The sequence below is a fragment of the Lipophrys pholis genome (genome assembly GCF_963383615.2).
Source record: "Lipophrys pholis genome assembly, chromosome: 10".
Taxonomy (NCBI): Eukaryota; Metazoa; Chordata; class Actinopteri; order Blenniiformes; family Blenniidae; genus Lipophrys; species Lipophrys pholis.
In genome coordinates, this window is record NC_137640.1 from 30,488,151 (window position 1) to 30,507,684 (window position 19,534).

General features: G+C 47.9%; 1 protein-coding gene across 1 annotated transcript in view; it reads left to right on the top strand.

Annotated features, from left to right (window-relative positions):
- Window positions 1-18,536, top strand: part of grin3bb (glutamate receptor, ionotropic, N-methyl-D-aspartate 3Bb) — a gene marked incomplete at both ends in the record, with an annotated part of 38,555 nt that extends 20,019 nt beyond the window's left edge. The window contains 7 exons of the mRNA XM_080473968.1: window positions 3,411-4,458; window positions 4,773-4,918; window positions 5,101-5,216; window positions 8,377-8,528; window positions 8,677-8,841; window positions 11,729-11,796; window positions 18,032-18,536. Of these exons, the coding sequence (XP_080330094.1) occupies window positions 3,411-4,458; window positions 4,773-4,918; window positions 5,101-5,216; window positions 8,377-8,528; window positions 8,677-8,841; window positions 11,729-11,796; window positions 18,032-18,536 (2,200 nt within the window). The remainder of the gene's footprint in view (window positions 1-3,410; window positions 4,459-4,772; window positions 4,919-5,100; window positions 5,217-8,376; window positions 8,529-8,676; window positions 8,842-11,728; window positions 11,797-18,031) is intronic.
- Window positions 18,537-19,534: the final 998 nt, after the last annotated feature.

Consider the following 19,534-nt stretch of genomic DNA (forward strand, 5'->3'; position numbering starts at 1 on the left):
ACCCACAAGCTTCGTTACACCGTCTCCCAGCATCAGAACCTTTTCGAAGTGCCTGGTTGAGTTTTATTTTTCACAGAAATGTACCCACATCTGTGGGTAAGGTCATTTTTGTGTGCGCGAAGCACTTTAAGGACGACTGCTTCAGCAACCTCCGCCAGTATAAAGAAGGATTTGCCGAAAGACTTGCTCTGATTGAGCGGTCAGTTCCTTCTATCTATGGAGACGACGAACAGAGCACTTCGGTAAGCTGTATATAACGCTAAAAAGTGTGATGATAAGACGTCCCTGTCATTGTTTTGTTAGCATTAGCAGTTGCACCGTCTTCATATGTTAGCGCTGTGTGCTCGTTTTAGATTATAATGTAACTTCTGTGTTAAATAGTCGTTGTAATACAGGCAGTATTGTAGTAGTGGGCATGGATGGAGAAGTTAGTGTAAATATAGTAACACACCATTGCGTTACATCCATATGAAGACGTTGTTCTGTAGGTGCATCATCGTCATTTTCATCTGGCTCCGCCGGGTCCGACTCTGGCTCCAACATGTATGGCTGGATGGACAAATCTTCCCTTGTTGACATTTTGTAAATAATGTGTGAATATAAAGTTTCTGCGCCGCTAGATAATTGTATCTGTTCTATCAAACTACAAAGATGGCCGAACAGGGTGACGTTGAACCGAGTGTCACCTCTGCAACCTGGAGAGGAGGAGGGGTATGAAGTGTCTCATTTGCATTTGAAGAGACCGCCCCAAAACGAGTTGCTCTCAGAAGCGCATCAGAAAAGGGGTAGAAAAGGGGCCTGTGGAGCTCTAATAATGAGGAATTCAGACCCAAGCATTGCAGTTTCGCGTTGTATAGACCACAACTGTATGATTTATATGTAAAAAGGAAGGATTTAAAAGCATGATATGTCTCCTTTAAAACATACATACACACATAAACATGTAAAATGATCAGTTTCAATATTCAAACACAAGCAAGACACTATTAGAGTTGTTCAGTAATCCACACTGACATTATATTAGTCATTTCAAGAAAGATTCATTGTTGCTTCAAAACCTTCCAGACATTTGAACTCAACATTGTGTGAAAGAACAAGACAACAAAACAAAACAGCACAAGACAACACAACTTATATAAAACTAATATTGTTTATGAACATTTGATAATGTTTATCAATAAAAGTGACATGTCACAGGGAGCATCCTTACTTACAGAGAGCAGGGAGTGAGCAGGGAGTGAGCAGGGAGTGAGCAGGGTTACACACAGGAACCACAATGGCGTCTTTGACTGGAGCATCGTTCTAATATAAAGGAATATTTTGAATGAAAACAGTGAAAATGCTTAAGAATTATGATTTGATATAAAATCAGTATGACATGGTACACTTAGGGGTAAAGTTTTGAGTGTGTTGGAGGCTGTTGGTTGTCGTCATGTTGGTATGTCTTAGAGATCAACCAAATGCTTTTCCACTATGGAATACATGGCAAATGTAAACACATACCCAAATAAAAAATAAATTGAAATGAAGGAGAAAATTAATAGCAGCCAGTTTTATCAATCGCTACTGGATTAATATTACTCCTGCATTTGATATATGTTAATTTCTTTACTTCAACTGATTAAGGTTGAGTTATTTTTAACAACTTTAGATCCTAATGTGAAGTACAGTAATGAATCATGTTGCTTTACATGATGTGTTGATACTTTGGCTGTCCTGTGAGAACCACGCTTCTCTAAAACCTTCACAAGCTGAGAAAAACACCTTTTTTACTTGCCTGCATGGAGGCTTTATCTTGCTGTACTCTTTACAAACTGTTTCACGCTGAGCACACGCAAGAAACCAGACATTCAAAACGTTATCAGGAAATTTAAAAGTAGCAACTTACCGCTAAGTAGCTTGTGCCTGCGCGTTCGCGTTAAATGTGTCATCATTTCCTGTCTCACAGTGGAGGGAGCCTCACAGTGGAGGGAGCCTCACAGTGGAGGGAGTCTCACAGTGGCGGGAGGGAGCCTCACATTGGAGCCTCACAGTGGAGGGAGCCTCACAGTGGAACCTCATAATGGAGGGAGGGAACCTCACAGTGGAGCTTCACAGTGGAGGGAGTCTCACAGTGGAGGGAGTCTCACAGTGGAGGGAGGGAGCCTCACATTGGAGCCTCACAGTGGAGGGAGCCTCACAGTGGAGCCTCATAATGGAGGGAGTCTCACAGTGGAGGGAGGGAGCCTCACTGTGGAGCCTCACAGTGGAGGGAGTCTCACAGTGGAGGGAGGGAGCCTCACAGTGGAGGGAGCCTCACAGTGGAGCCTCACGGTGGAGGGAGCCTCACAGTGGAGGGAGGGAGCCTCACAGTGGAGCCTCACAGTGGAGGGAGTCTCACAGTGGAGGGAGGGAGCCTCACATTGGAGCCTCACAGTGGAGTGTCACAGTAGAGGGAGCCTCACAGCGGAGTGTCACAGTAGAGGGAGCCTCACAGTGGAGGCTGCACTGGAAATGCCTGAGAGTGTAGGGCCTGCAGCCAGACACCTCTCATCTTTATTAGTATTGCAACAGAACACTAGGCCTGACAATAATAAGACAAAGTGACTGAATAAGAAAGATTGTTGAAGTTAAGTCAGAATAATGTGGAACCCTTCAGATCCAACAGTAAAGTATTAATTTTCTTTGCGTATTTTTAAGAGACAGTTAAAACAAAATTATCTTTTGTCAGTTCTATTGTATTCCAAATGTTTAAGTGGTGACATATAATAAATTTTGCTTTTTTCTCCTTTCCTCATCATGTAGCATTTGTATTGTATTGTACCTATTTGAGTGAGGTCAGATTTTTTGGTATATTTTTGAACCTTCCAGTGTTGGTGTTGTATTAATAAGGAAAGCATTCCAAATAAACCGTCTGGCTTCTTACCTTTATTGCTCAAATATTGTCTTTTTTATGTGTTTTTATCTTTATGTTTACTGTACTAAGAAATAAAACTAAAAGTCAACCAGCAAATGAAATGACTACAGTTATAATATCTGGATGATGTAACATGTGTAGGCCAACCATGACAATTCTCTAAAACACACGAATTTCTCACAGTCCTGACAGCAGATCCACCACAGGGTGAGCTTATCCTGGATGTTATCCTGGTCTGGAGCAGGCTCGCTGCAGAGAATCAGTCACCATGGTTACTAGTCCAGGATAAACTTGGCCTGCTTTCGTGCAAACGACTGGAGGCTAAGTTTATCCAGTATAACCAAGATTTCCAGGCTTAATCCCTCATCCTGGTTTTGTGCAATACCCCTCAGGCCTCAGGCCCCAGGCCCTGCTTGTTGTTGTTGTTGTTGTTATTGTTGTTGTTATGGTTGTTGTTGTTGTTGTTGTTGTTGTTGCTGCTGTCGTCGTTATAGTTGTTGTCATTGTCCTGCAGGTTCCTGTCCAACACCTCCTTCTCGGGCCTCACTGGACCAGTCCGGGTCCTCCAGAACGTCTCCCAGGTCCAGACCTCCCAGCGGTTTCGGATCTGGAGCCTGCAGTCAGACCCGCTGGGGCAGCCAGCCTGGGTGACGGTGGGCAGCTGGGAGGCAGGCCAGCTCCGGGTGGAGGACCGGGACCCGGGCCCGGGGGCAGGGCGAGCTGGTCCCGCGCTGCCACGGCGGTTCCGATGGAGACCTGGACTGCCTCTCTCTGGGAGCCGGGTCCGTGTGGTGACCCTGGTGGAGCACCCCTTCGTCTTCACACGGGATGCCAACCGGGACGGAGGCTGCCCTGCCGGCCGCTCCTGCTTGGACCCGGGTCGCCGGAACAGGTCTTACCTCCCGGACCGCTTCTGGAACAGAACCGCCAGGTGCTGCTATGGGTACTGCGTGGACCTCCTGGAGAAGCTCTCCGAGGACCTGGACTTTGCCTTCGACCTCTACATTGTGGCCGACGGGAAGTACGGCGCCCAAACTGGGTCGGGCTGGACCGGGCTGGTGGGGGACCTGCTGGGGGGCTACGCCGACATGGCTGTCACCTCCTTCAGCATCAACTCTGCGCGCAGTCGCGTCATGGACTTCACATCGCCCTTCTTCTCCACCAGCCTGGGGATCCTCGTCCGGGTCCGGGATGTAGCGGCGCCGGTGGGGATCTTCACGTGGCCACTGCACTGGTCCATGTGGGTGGGTGTCTTCCTTGCCCTCCACGTCACCGCGCTCTTCCTCACGCTGTACGAGTGGCGCAGCCCCTTCGGCATGACGCCACGCGGCCGCAATGGCCCACGCGTTTTCTCATACTCGTCGGCGCTCAACCTTTGCTATGCTATCCTGTTCGGCCGCGCCGTGGCAGCCAAGACACCCAAGTGCGGCACGGGTCGCGTGCTGATGAACCTGTGGGCCGTCTTCTGCCTGCTGGTGCTCAGCAGCTACACTGCCAACCTGGCTGCCGTCATGGTGGGAGAGGAGAGCTTCCAGGAGCTGACGGGTATTCATGATGCCAAGGTGAGGCGCCTGAAAGCACCGCGGACACTAAACACACACATGAGTGCACCACAGACACCTGAACGCACCACAGACACCTGAACACACCACAGACACCTGAACACCCTGCAGACACCTGAATGCACCAGATACCTGAACACACCACAGACACCTGAGCGTACACAGATACATGAACGCACCACAGACACCTGAACACACCAGACACCTGAATAAACACCTGAAAACATAACAAACACATGAACAGACACATTAATGCACCACAGACACCACGAACAGACACCTGAACGCACCATGCTAATCCCCCCCTTCTCCAGCTGCAGCACCCCTCCCGGGGCTTCCGGTTCGGTACGGTCCGTGACAGCAGCGCAGAGGAATACATGAAGAAGAGTTTCCCCGAGATGCACGAGTACATGGGGAGCTTCAACGAGCCCACCACACCAGCAGGGGTCGCCACGCTCAAGTGAACACACACACACACACACACTCACACACACACACACACACGCACACGCACACGCCCACGCCCACGCCCACGCCCACGCCCACGCCCACGCACATACGCACATACGCACATACGCACAAAGTAATAAAGCGTGTTATATATGTTATACATGCGTGGGTGCGTGCGTGGGTGTCTTCCAGGACCGACCCCCCCGGCATGGAAGCCTTCATAATGGATAAAGCGCTCCTGGATTATGAAGTTTCAATCGACGCTGACTGTAAGCTCGCAACAGTAGGAAAACCCTTTGCTATCGAAGGTACTATGTCTCTTTGTTTGTCTCTTTGTTTGTTTAATTCAGGCCAAACTCCCCCCTCACTTCCGTCTCTTTGTTTGTTTGTTTACGTCCAGGCGACGGGATCGGCCTCCCCCAGAACTCCCCCCTCACCTCTATGGGCCTCTACTGTGAACCGTGATAAACCTATCCAGGATTTCTCTCTGTTTCCTGGTTAACTCACCCAGACATCCACGAAAGTATTGATAACCATTACTGGCAAAGCAGGTTATCAATTCGCGAGTTCCACCCAGTGTTTTCCCTTCAGGATCAGTCGGGTCACATGAAAGGGGTGGAGTTTGCAGCGTCTGACCAATCACACACACAGAGAAACTCTGTAGCTTAGTTTACAGATTACTGAAGGATGAATTATTCTCTGAGAATATGAAGAATTAAAACACATCCACCAGGTTAAACCCAACCCTGTTGACCTATCCAAAAACAGAAAATCAGAGACTTGTTAATGTGTGAATTGGTGAGATTTTATGAAATTAATTCATCAGACAATATAAATAGACGGCACTGTGATCGCTGAGTTTCACTTTATTACAGCAGAAACGTTTCAGACAGAACTTCCTCACTGCTCAGTCACTGTTCTGTCAGCGTGACCATGATTATTAACCTAAGGTGCAGATTGTTGAGAAATGTAAATTCTTGGGCGTGACTCTTTCTCATGACTTGAATTGGAGCTCTAATACCAGTAACATTGCAAAGAAAGCAAGACAGCGCCTCTTCTTTTTAAACAAGCTCCGTGATTTTACTCAAAATGCTAAGAAAACTTTTACTATTGCGTAATCTCTTTGACATGAGGCCATTAAAAGGCTCATTTTATGGTTAAAAACTCCAAGATTTCATTTACAGTAGTTTGTAGTTTGTTCAGTAGTTACTGAGGAACTAAAAGTCTGGCTCCATTATAAAGAAGTTCTGTTGAGCGTCTCATAGCGGAGCGCCCCCTGCTGCCTCATGCAGACCTCAGCCTGCAGTCATAACGCCGTACAAGACCTGGAAGTGACGATAGTTACAATCATGTCACCGTGAAAAGCCTGAAAAAAACCCACGATGAAAACTGCTTCTAGATTCTAGATCTGACCAGCTGACTTAGTGTGACAGCAGGAGCTCTGCAGCACAACAGTTCAATTAGAGCCACAGCTCGGCCATCGCCGCCAAATTTTCTCCTTCCTTCGCTTTATTAACTCGAGGGAACGACTTATTATCTCCTTCCCACTCATTATTATTTATTTCTCTGGAGCCACTCCGGGGCTCCCAGTTCGCTGTAGATTTCAAAATGCCGGTTCAGCGTCTCTTCCACCTCGTAGGGAGCAATATCTCCGCCCCCAGCTGATGACGTGTCTGGCCCTGCTCTGGCCCCTCTCTGGCTCTGCTCTGGCCCCTCTCTGGCTCCTCTCTGCCTCCGCTCTGGTCCCTCTCTGCCTCTGCTCTGGCTCCGCTCTGGCCCCGCTCTGGCCCCTCTCTGCCTCTGCTCTGGCTCCGCTCTGGCCCCTCTCTGCCTCCGCTCTGGCCCCGCTCTGGCTCCGCTCTGGCTCCGCTCTGGCCCCTCTCTGCCTCTGCTCTGGCTCCGCTCTGGCCCCTCTCTGCCTCCACTCTGGCCCCGCTCTGGCTCCGCTCTGGCCCCACTCTGGCCCCTCTCTGGCTCCGCTCTGGCCCTGCTCTGCCTCCGCTCTGGCCCCTCTCTGGCTCCGCTCTGGCCCCTCTCTGGCTCCGCTCTGACCCCTCTCTGGCTCCGCTCTGGCCCTGCTCTGGCCCCGCTCTGGCCCCTCTCTGGCTCCGCTCTGACCCCTCTCTGGCTCCGCTCTGGCCCTGCTCTGGCCCCGCTCTGGCCCTGCTCTGGCCCCTCTCTGGCTCCGCTCTGGCTCCTCTATGCCTCTGCTCTGGCCCCTCTCTGCCTCATCTCTAGCCCCGCTCTGGCCCCTCTCTGCCTCCACTCTGTACCCTCTCTGCCTCCGCTCTGGCCCCACTCTGGCCCCTCTCTGGCCCCACTCTGGCCCCTCTCTGGCCCCTCCCTGGCCCCTCTCTGGCTCCGCTCTGGCCCAGCAACGATGTGGGGCCGGCTTAGCAGCAGTTTAGCCCTTGTGTGACCGGGGCTTTGGTGGTGGAAAGACAAAGAACTGGTGGTAAATCTGGCTCTGGCTTCAAACTAGAACCTGGTTCTTTCTGGTGGAAAATGACCCACCCATTCTTAAATGATGGTGATTGGTGCACGGGTTCAGCGCTGAACTACAGCGGAGAGGAGATGAGAAAGTAATTCAGGACCACCTTTTTGACATAATAAAACAAATCCTGGTCACTGAGGCTTTGAAGGATGTTTTTGTTCTTGATCTTGATTTGTTCCAAGTCTGTTGGGATCCATGAGGGTTAATCTGGAATAATGAGCTTAATAATGATGCTCACGCTGACAGAACAACAAAAACATGAATTTATGGAACGCAAAACTACTCATGCCGTCAGTTGTTCAATTAATATTCCAACACAAAACACTCACATGGAGGAAACTCAGCCTCAAAACAACTGGACGTAAAATCTAAACTAAAAGAGGAGCAGTGAGGAAGTTCAGCTTGAAACGTTTCTGCTTTAACAAAATTAAACTGAGTGATCACAGTGCCGTGCCGTCCATTTATATCCGACGGCTGGTGAATTAATATCGTATAATCTCACAAAGTTACTCATTAACTAGTCTGGTGATATGTCAACAGTCTTGATTTTTGCCTGGTGGATGTCTTTAATTCTTCATATTCTGTAAACAGCCCTGCAGGGTTTCTCAGTGTGTGATTGGTCACACGTTGCAAGCTCCGCCCCTTTCATGTGAACGCACTGAGCCTGAAGGGAAAACACTGGGTTCAACTAGTGAGTTGATAACCTGCTTTGTGTTAATGCTGATCAGGATCCAGAATGTCTGGGTGAGTTAACCAGGAAACAGAGAGGAATTCTGGATATGTTTATCACAGGTCGTTGTATCGTCCATTGGTGTGTTTGTTTGTTTGTGTTTGTTTGTTTATGTCTAGGCTACGTGACATAAGCAAACAAACAAACAAACAAACAAACAAACAGGTTGAGGGGGGAGTACTGAGGGATCGGCCTTCCTCAGAACTACCCTCTCACCTCCATCTCTTTGTTTGTTTACGTCCAGGCTATGGGATCGGCCTCCCTCAGAACTCCCCGCTCACCTCCAACCTGTCGGAGCTGATTAGTCGGTACCGGTCCGACGGCTTCATGGACCAGCTCCATGACAAGTGGTACAAAATGGTTCCATGTGGGAACCGAGGTTTCCCCGTCACTGAGGTAACCGTTACCACGGTGACCACCTGGCCCGTTGACCGTAGTAGTATTATTGTGTGTATCACTGTGTGTGTGTGTGTGTGTGTGTGTGTGTGTGTGTGTGTGTGTGTGTGTGTGTGTGTGTGTGTGTGTGTGTGTGTGTGTGTGTCAGACGTTACAGATGGGGATCCGACAATTCTCTGGACTCTTCGTGTTGCTCTCTGCAGGAGTGGGCGGAGCTTTACTGACACTGGCGGCCGAACACGCCTTCTACCGACTCATTCTGCCGCACATCCGCCGCAGCCGCAACCTCAAGTACTGGATGCACACCTCACAGGTCAACACACCATTTCTGTTTGTTTGTGTGTTTGTGCGTCCCGTACAATGACTCGTGTCTTTTGGTCTGTGTTTTCGGTTTCTCAGCTTTTGTTTGTTGGTCTGTGTGTTGTTTTTCTGTTTGTTCGTTTGTTATCATGATAACACATGTGTTAATTGTTTGTATGTCTGTTCCACAAGGTGAATCCCATTGTTGTTTGTTTGTTTGTGTTTATGTATGTTGTTTGTTTGAATCATTATGTTTTGATGAGTCATGTTTGTTTGTTTGTTTGTTGTTTGTTTGTCTGTTTGTATTTGTTTCTTTTTGTTTGTTGGTCTGTTTGTTGGTCTGTTTGTTCAGGGCGTCCGCGGGGTCTTAAAAAGTATTAAAAGTTGATCAATCAATTGTGGGAAAATTAAGGCCCTTAAAAGTATTGAAAAAGTCTTAATCACGATTCTATCAGGTATTAAATTTTATACGCTTTAACTCGGTTGCGTTCTCGGAGGTAGATCACCTCGGGGCCGCGCGCGTACGGGTGTGACGTCATCACGTCACAGCGAAAACAGACGAGAAGAAATTTCCGCTCCAACCTGCAGAGGTTCCTGATCCATGATCCTGGTCTGATCCATGATCCTGGTCTGCTTCATGATCCTGGTCTGATCCATGATCCTGGTCTGCTTCATGGTGCTGAAATGATCCCCAGTGTTTCCCTGCTGCTGCTCTGCTCGCTGGCTGCAAACTGTGGACTGGATTTCCTGAAGGGAGGCGGGTCTCAATGAGACCAGGAGGAATGAGTCAGGAAATCCATTCCAGTTTGCAGCCAGCGAGCAGGCTAGGGAAGTAGCACTGTGCTGTCCAACTTTTCATGGCAACATGTTGCTGTTTGGAGGGATTTTACACTCAAAACACCACAAAGCAAAACAGCAACGTGGATCTTGGCAAAGCCGTAGTCCAGCAGGGCGGCGCTCTGCAGCCAGACGTCAGCGTTTTCAAACTCCAGCTCTGGGAGGAGAACAGCACTGACATCAGAACAATGAGCAGCAGCTCCTCCAGGCTGTCAGCAGGAGATTCACACCTCCCTGAAGCTGCGTCCTCCTCCACGCTAAACTCCCTGAAAATAGTCCCAATGGTTGGAGCTGCGTTAGAGCTGGAAACGTGTTGCTGCTGCCTTGCTCAAGAGTTTCCCCAGGGATTAATAAAGTCATTCTGAGCTTTTAAAGATAGAACTAGTTTATTATGAGATGATGACGTCTTTGTACTGCTTCCTTCTCTGTCCTGATACTAACCTCAAGGTGTCTTTAGAGAGAATATATGTATACATTAGTACATTTCATACTTTACTGTAGAGAGGAGTTTATTACAGCCTCATATACCATCAACAATAATTATAATAATAATATTAAAGCAAACAGCTCTGGTATCAGGATAGTATCAGCAGATATACATATTCAGGATCAGATCAGAAGTGAAGAAACGTGCTCAGTGCTTCCCTACTGCAGTATAGAGGAGCAAGTTCCTGAAGCTGTTCCTCCATCACACTCCTGGAATAAGAACTTTTCATTCATTCATTCATTCATTTTCTTCCGCTTATCCGTTTCCGGGTCGCGGGGGTGACAGTGTGAGCACTTTAAGAACCTTCCTGTAGGTGGTGAGCCCACGGGAAGATGGCGCCCGGCGTGGGACACGAACCCACTACCCTGAGATTGTGAGTCTCATGCTCTACCAACTGAGCTAGCCGGGGGACTTAAGAACTTTTCAATGTTCAGGAATTTTCTAAATATTTCAGTGACAAACTGGCTCCACATTTTATCAGTTTGTGTACTACGGTACTGCACTCTGTCATGCAACAGTTTTGTGATTTATTATTGGTGTACTCTAGTCACTGAATACTATCAGTTAATTATGATACTACAATGTATTTTCTGTCTAAAACTAGTCAATCATTCTCTAGTAGGCACAAGAATTATATTCTTCTCTTTAAATCATTAATGCAGTACTTGTATATAATAGTTGTTTTCAACTATTCTAAGGTATTGAAATGACTGTTAATGTGTAAATAAATTAAATATGTAAATGAACTGTGATAGGCTCAATGTCTGAATATTTCAGTACTATGTCAGAACCTGCATGGATACTCTCATGGAAAGAAGTTAAACTGTAAAAATCATTTGTGAAATCCTGTTATATTTGTCTGGTCATTTTTAATTGGAGTCAAATATACCTCAAGTTTAGTCAAAAAACAATTCCAGAAACATTTTACAATGGATTTATTGGTTCATACTTTACCCAAGCTTATAGATTTCTATTAAACTTCGGGCAAGTAAAAAGTTGAAAGCACTTGCCCGAAGTCCCATATGCAAGGCACTAGCCACAAGACTGCTGTTGGCAGCGTCTTTCTGAGGTCCACCAGCAACACCACCACCTGCTAACGCGTCAGGTGAGCTCGCCAACACAGCTACGACCGCGCCCTCTGCTTCATCCTCTGCTGACTAAGGGTGGCTATGGGCGGCACACCAACGCTGCCTGCAGAGGTTATCTGGTGTCTCAGCACAGCAGCACATCACCACTCACTGAACTCAAACCAAGGTATTACGGATATTTGTAAGTCGATGTTTCCGGATTGGGACATTGCTGAGACGTTGACCTGTGGCAAGGACAAAACTGGATCCGTCATAAGATTGGGGTTAGCACTGTACTGTAAGCAGCAGCTTGTTGACAGTTGACATGTTGTTTTTTTGTTTGTTGTTGTTTTCATTATTTTTTTGTTTGTTTCTGTTTGTGTGATAATGTGTGTGTGCACAATATTGTGTATTAAAGTGTGTGCGTGTGTGTGCGTGTGTGTGCGTGCGTGCGTGTGTGTGCGTGTGTGTGTGTGTGTGTGTGTGCGTGTGTGTGTGTGCGTGTGTAGAAGATCCACCGCGCCCTCCACATGTCGTACGAGGATGTGAAGCGGCGGCGGATGGAGCGTCAGAAGAGGTGAGTGTCGGTGTAGCTGCCAGATCGGGGCGGGCTTGTGCTTGAACTATGGAAACTCTACATGGACAAACTACAATACGGGATAGATGGATGGATAGATGGATGGATGGATGGATGGATGGATGGATGGATAGATAGATAGATAGATAGATAGATAGATAGATAGATAGATAGATAGATAGATAGATAGATAGATAGATAGATAGATAGATAGATAGATAGATAGATAGATAGATAGATAGATAGATAGATAGATAGATAGATAGATAGATAGATAGATAGATAGATAGATAGATAGATAGATAGATAGATAGATAGATAGATAGATAGATAGATAGATAGATAGATAGATAGATAGATGGATGGACGGACGGACGGACGGACGGACGGACGGACGGACAGACAGACAGATTATAAGCAAACATGGATTCGTGGCCATTTGGCACCATAATTGTCCTAATATCACATCATAAAGCTTCATCAGTAAAGCCACAATATTTATCTTCAGTCTTGGAAAACACTCAGTTTATTGTTTCACCTGCTTGAGACATGAGAAACAGACTAAATGTCTCTGTCGCCCATCACAGGTCTTTACAGCAGTAAGTGAATACTGGTATTATTGCTCCTTCTGCAGAAGTAAGGCCAGGAAAGTTTTTTGTATTGCAGATTTTATACACGGAGCAATTCAAAGCTCATCACAAAGAAAAAAAACAAAATCCAACAAGTAAGAATGTATAATCAAATAGGTTATGTTGAGGAAATGTGCTTGATGCTCACAAAACACTTGGAAAGTTAAAGGAAGAGCGGTCATGATAATCAGACGAAGCTCCAGCAGACCCCTTCAGTCTCTCCTGAAGTTAAACCAGACCCCTTCAGTCTCTCCTGAAGTTAAACCAGACCCCTTCAGTCTCTCCTGAAGTTAAACCAGACCCCTTCAGCCTCTCCTGAAGTTAAACCAGACCCCTTCAGTCTCTCCTGAAGTTAAACCAGACCCCTTCAGTCTCTCCTGAAGTTAAACCAGACACCTTCAGTCTCTCCTGAAGTTAAACCAGACCCCTTCTGCCTCTACACTCTCCTGAAGTTAAACCAGACCCCTTCAGTCGCTCCTGAAGTTAAACCAGACCCCTTCAGCCTCTCCTGAAGTTAAACCAGACCCCTTCAGTCTCTCCTGAAGTTAAACCAGACCCCTTCAGTCTCTCCTGAAGTTAAACCAGACCCCTTCTGCCTCTACACTCTCCTGAAGTTAAACCAGACCCCTTCAGTCGCTCCTGAAGTTAAACCAGACACCTTCAGTCTCTCCTGAAGTTAAACCAGACCCCTTCTGCCTCTACACTCTCCTGAAGTTAAACCAGACCCCTTCAGTCTCTACACTCTCCTGAAGTTAAACCAGACCCCTTCAGTCTCTCCTGAAGTTAAACCAGACCCCTTCAGCCTCTACACTCTCCTGAAGTTAAACCAGACACCTTCAGTCTCTCCTGAAGTTAAACCAGACCCCTTCTGCCTCTACACTCTCCTGAAGTTAAACCAGACACCTTCGGTCTCTCCTGAAGTTAAACCAGACCCCTTCAGTCTCTACACTCTCCTGAAGTTAAACCAGACCCCTTCAGTCTCTCCTCAAGTTAAACCAGACCCCCTCAGTCTCTACACTCTCCTGAAGTTAAACCAGACCCCTTCAGTCTCTCCTGAAGTTAAACCAGACCCCTTCAGTCTCTACACTCTCCTGAAGTTAAACCAGACCCCTTCAATCGCTCCTGAAGTTAAACCAGACCCCTTCAGCCTCTACACTCTCCTGAAGTTAAACCAGACCCCTTCAGCCTCTACACCCTCCTGAAGTTAAACCAGACACCTTCAGTCTCTCCTGAAGTTAAACCAGACCCCTTCAGCCTCTACACTCTCCTGAAGTTAAATCAGACCCCTTCAGTCGCTCCTAAAGTTAAACCAGACCCCTTCAGTCTCTACACTCTCCTGAAGTTAAACCAGACCCCTTCAGTCTCTACACTCTCCTGAAGTTAAACCAGACCCCTTCAGTCTCTCCTGAAGTTAAACCAGACCCCTTCAGTCTCTACACTCTCCTGAAGTTAAACCAGACCCCTTCAGCCTCTACACCCTCCTGAAGTTAAAACAGATCCCTTCAGTCTCTCCTGAAGTTAAACCAGACCCCTTCAGTCGCTCCTGAAGTTAAACCAGACCCCTTCAGCCTCTACACCCTCCTGAAGTTAAACCAGACCCCTTCAGTCTCTCCTGAAGTTAAACCAGACCCCTTCAGTCGCTCCTGAAGTTAAACCAGACCCCTTCAGTCACTCCTGAAGTTAAACCAGACCCCTTCAGTCGCTCCTGAAGTTAAACCAGACCCCTTCAGTCTCTCCTGAAGTTAAACCAGACCCCTTCAGTTGCTCCTTAAGTTAAACCAGACCCCTTCAGTCTCTACACTCTCCTGAAGTTAAACCAGACCCCTTCAGTCTCTCCTAAAGTTAAACCAGACCCCTTCAGTCGTTCCTGAAGTTAAACCAGACCCCTTCAGTCACTCCTGAAGTTAAACCAGACCCCTTCAGTCTCTCCTAAAGTTAAATCAGACCCCTTCGGTCGCTCCTGAAGTTAAACCAGACCCCTTCAGCCTCTCCTGAAGTTAAACCAGACCCCTTCAGTCTCTCCTGAAGTTAAACCAGACCCCTTCAGTCTCTCCTGAAGTTAAACCAGACCCCTTCTGCCTCTACACTCTCCTGAAGTTAAACCAGACCCCTTCAGTCGCTCCTGAAGTTAAACCAGACACCTTCAGTCTCTCCTGAAGTTAAACCAGACCCCTTCTGCCTCTACACTCTCCTGAAGTTAAACCAGACCCCTTCAGTCTCTACACTCTCCTGAAGTTAAACCAGACCCCTTCAGTCTCTCCTGAAGTTAAACCAGACCCCTTCAGCCTCTACACTCTCCTGAAGTTAAACCAGACACCTTCAGTCTCTCCTGAAGTTAAACCAGACCCCTTCTGCCTCTACACTCTCCTGAAGTTAAACCAGACACCTTCGGTCTCTCCTGAAGTTAAACCAGACCCCTTCAGTCTCTACACTCTCCTGAAGTTAAACCAGACCCCTTCAGTCTCTCCTCAAGTTAAACCAGACCCCCTCAGTCTCTACACTCTCCTGAAGTTAAACCAGACCCCTTCAGTCTCTCCTGAAGTTAAACCAGACCCCTTCAGTCTCTACACTCTCCTGAAGTTAAACCAGACCCCTTCAATCGCTCCTGAAGTTAAACCAGACCCCTTCAGCCTCTACACTCTCCTGAAGTTAAACCAGACCCCTTCAGCCTCTACACCCTCCTGAAGTTAAACCAGACACCTTCAGTCTCTCCTGAAGTTAAACCAGACCCCTTCAGCCTCTACACTCTCCTGAAGTTAAATCAGACCCCTTCAGTCGCTCCTAAAGTTAAACCAGACCCCTTCAGTCTCTACACTCTCCTGAAGTTAAACCAGACCCCTTCAGTCTCTACACTCTCCTGAAGTTAAACCAGACCCCTTCAGTCTCTCCTGAAGTTAAACCAGACCCCTTCAGTCTCTACACTCTCCTGAAGTTAAACCAGACCCCTTCAGCCTCTACACCCTCCTGAAGTTAAAACAGATCCCTTCAGTCTCTCCTGAAGTTAAACCAGACCCCTTCAGTCGCTCCTGAAGTTAAACCAGACCCCTTCAGCCTCTACACCCTCCTGAAGTTAAACCAGACCCCTTCAGTCTCTCCTGAAGTTAAACCAGACCCCTTCAGTCGCTCCTGAAGTTAAACCAGACCCCTTCAGTCACTCCTGAAGTTAAACCAGACCCCTTCAGTCGCTCCTGAAGTTAAACCAGACCCCTTCAGTCTCTCCTGAAGTTAAACCAGACCCCTTCAGTTGCTCCTGAAGTTAAACCAGACCCCTTCAGTCTCTACACTCTCCTGAAGTTAAACCAGACCCCTTCAGTCTCTCCTAAAGTTAAACCAGACCCCTTCAGTCGTTCCTGAAGTTAAACCAGACCCCTTCAGTCACTCCTGAAGTTAAACCAGACCCCTGCAGTCTCTCCTAAAGTTAAATCAGACCCCTTCGGTCGCTCCTGAAGTTAAACCAGACCCCTTCAGTCGCTCCTGAAGTTAAACCAGACCCCTTCAGTCTCTACACTCTCCTGAAGTTAAACCAGACCCCTTCAGTCTCTCCTGAAGTTAAACCAGACCCCTTCAGCCTCTCCTGAAGTTAAACCAGACCCCTTCAGTCGCTCCTGAAGTTAAACCAGACCCCTTCAGTCTCTACACTCTCCTGAAGTTAAACCAGACCCCTTCAGTCTCTCCTGAAGTTAAACCAGACCCCTTCAGTCGCTCCTGAAGTTAAACCAGACCCCTTCAGTCTCTCCTAAAGTTAAATCAGACCCCTTCAGTCGCTCCTGAAGTTAAACCAGACCCCTTCAGTCTCTACACTCTCCTGAAGTTAAACCAGACCCCTTCAGTCGCTCCTGAAGTTAAACCAGACCCCTTCAGTCTCTACACTCTCCTGAAGTTAAACCAGACCCCTTCAGTCTCTCCTGAAGTTAAACCAGACCCCTTCAGCCTCTCCTGAAGTTAAACCAGACCCCTTCAGTCGCTCCTGAAGTTAAACCAGACCCCTTCAGTCTCTACACTCTCCTGAAGTTAAACCAGACCCCTTCAGTCTCTCCTGAAGTTAAACCAGACCCCTTCAGTCGCTCCTGAAGTTAAACCAGACCCCTTCAGTCTCTCCTAAAGTTAAATCAGACCCCTTCAGTCGCTCCTGAAGTTAAACCAGACCCCTTCAGTCTCTACACTCTCCTGAAGTTAAACCAGACCCCTTCAGTCGCTCCTGAAGTTAAACCAGACCCCTTCAGTCTCTACACTCTCCTGAAGTTAAACCAGACCCCTTCAGTCGCTCCTGAAGTTAAACCAGACCCCTCCAGTCTCTCCTGAAGTTAAACCAGACCCCTTCAGTCTCTCCTAAAGTTAAATCAGACCCCTTCAGTCGCTCCTGAAGTTAAACCAGACCCCTTCAGTCTCTACACTCTCCTGAAGTTAAACCAGACCCCTTCAGTCGCTCCTGAAGTTAAACCAGACCCCTTCAGTCTCTACACTCTCCTGAAGTTAAACCAGACCCCTTCAGTCTCTCCTAAAGTTAAATCAGACCCCTTCAGTCGCTCCTGAAGTTAAACCAGACCCCTTCAGTCTCTACACTCTCCTGAAGTTAAACCAGACCCCTTCAGTCGCTCCTGAAGTTAAACCAGACCCCTTCAGTCTCTACACTCTCCTGAAGTTAAACCAGACCCCTTCAGTCGCTCCTGAAGTTAAACCAGACCCCTCCAGTCGCTCCTGAAGTTAAACCAGACCCCTTCAGTCTCTACACTCTCCTGAAGTTAAACCAGACCCCTTCAGTCGCTCCTGAAGTTAAACCAGACCCCTTCAGTCTCTACACTCTCCTGAAGTTAAACCAGACCCCTTCAGCCTCTCCTGAAGTTAAACCAGACCCCTTCAGTCTCTCCTGAAGTTAAACCAGACCCCTTCAGTCGCTCCTGAAGTTAAACCAGACCCCTTCAGTCTCTACACTCTCCTGAAGTTAAACCAGACCCCTTCAGTCACTCCTGAAGTTAAACCAGACCCCTCCAGTCGCTCCTGAAGTTAAACCAGACCCCTTCAGTCTCTACACTCTCCTGAAGTTAAACCAGACCCCTTCAGTCGCTCCTGAAGTTAAACCAGACCCCTTCAGTCGCTCCTGAAGTTAAAGCAGACCCCTTCAGTCTCTCCTGAAGTTAAACCAGACCCCTTCAGCCTCTACACTCTCCTGAAGTTAAACCAGACCCCTTCAGTCTCTCCTGAAGTTAAACCAGACCCCTTCAGTCTCTCCTGAAGTTAAACCAGACCCCTTCAGCCTCTCCTGAAGTTAAACCAGACCCCTTCAGTCTCTCCTGAAGTTAAACCAGAGTGAGCACTGCCGCTTCGGGGCATTCAGAGGCATAAAACCACTCATTGCTTTCTTTTCCCCTCACACGGCCTTGTTAGCTTCCCACCAAGCTCCGAAACTGTAAAAGCTAACGTTAGCTTCCTAACTTATTTACATTGTGACGGAAGAAACTTTCAGCCAGTAATAATGCCAAACATCATCACAGCCAATCATAATGTGCCATTTCATTAGAAGATGCGGGTGCAAGCCCCGCCCTGGACAGATCTGGTAGCAGCTCTCCTCTGATTGGCCAACTCCTCACGTCACTTCCTGCTTCCAGCTGTAACCAGGAAAAGTCTCCGGCAATCGCGGCGGCCCCGCCCCTTCCTCCTCCCCCCCCGGAGCCACCCGCCAGCCCCAAGTGGAACAACCAGGCAAACGCCACCGACGCCACCGGAGATGCCCGAGACTTCAGGCGGGTCAACTTCCACCTGGAGACTCTCAACACTCGCCGCCTGCTGGCGCGCCTCGCCACCGCAGAAGCCAAGGAGGGCAGGGCGCTGGCAGACAAGATGGGACCGTGTGAGAACGGCCTCTTCCCGCGGCCCGACGCAGCCCCGCCCCTTCTGCGGGCGGCGCCGCCGCGCCCCGGCGAGCTGCAGCAACTGCAGCAGCAGATTGAGGAGATGCGAGAGAAGCTGCGGGAGGCGCTGGCGAGGAGGGCGGAGCTCCAGACCACGCTAGCCAAACCGGCTATCGCCATGGAGACGACCATGCCCCTCCAGGATGACCACCGCCCACTGAAGAGCAGCCAATCAGAGGAGAGGAGGCCATCGGTCACATGACCAGCTGCAAGCCTCCCTCATGCCCGACACATACACCGACCTGTCGATCATGGTGCGTGTGTGTGCGTGTGCGTGTGTGTGCGTGCGTGCGTGTGTGTGTGCGTGCGTGTGTGCGTGCGTGCGTGTGTGTGTGCGTGCGTTCGTGTGTGTGTGCGTGTGTGTGCGTGCGTGCGTTCGTGTGTGCGTGTGTGTGTGAGATTCATTCATTCATTCATACATGTAATTTTAAACAAGATAAATCTCCGTAGTTTATTATACACACTGACACAAACACACTAACACACACACACACACACACACACACACACACACACACACACACACACACACACACACACACACACACACACACACGCACACATTAACACACATGCACACGTAAGGTTGCTGCGTTGACAGTGTGAACCACTGCTGATTCTACTTTAATAAAGATTAATGAAAAAAACACTTCAGAGCTTCAACTTTCTGTTGGAAATCATTGAAACGTTCTGGCTCCGTTTCCATGACAACTGTGCTCACAGCCACTGAAAACATAACTTTTGGAAAATGCTGTCTTCATGAAAATGATGGAAAATGTAGCTTTATGAAAACATTCTCTCTGAGGAAATGGTGGAAAAGACGATTTTTTAAAAATGTTCAGTCTCCATAGAAACGGGGGTCGGACAACTTTTTGAAGACACTCCATCTTCATGGGAAACACAACTTTTTGAAAACACATCATCTGCTTGAAAATGGGTGACATGCAATTATTTGAAAACGCTCCCTCTCCGTAGAAACAAAGGAAATGCACCTTTTCGTAAATGCTCCATCTCCATGGAAACACAACTTTTCGGAAATGCTTTGTCTCTGTGTAAATGGTGAAACGCAAATACATTTTCAAGAACACTCTGACTACCATTAACGGGGCAAAATCCAACTTACTGAAAACTTTTTCAAAACGCTACTTTTTGAAAATGCTCTAATTCCATTTTATGTGTTTTCATTTCTAAAAAGTTTTG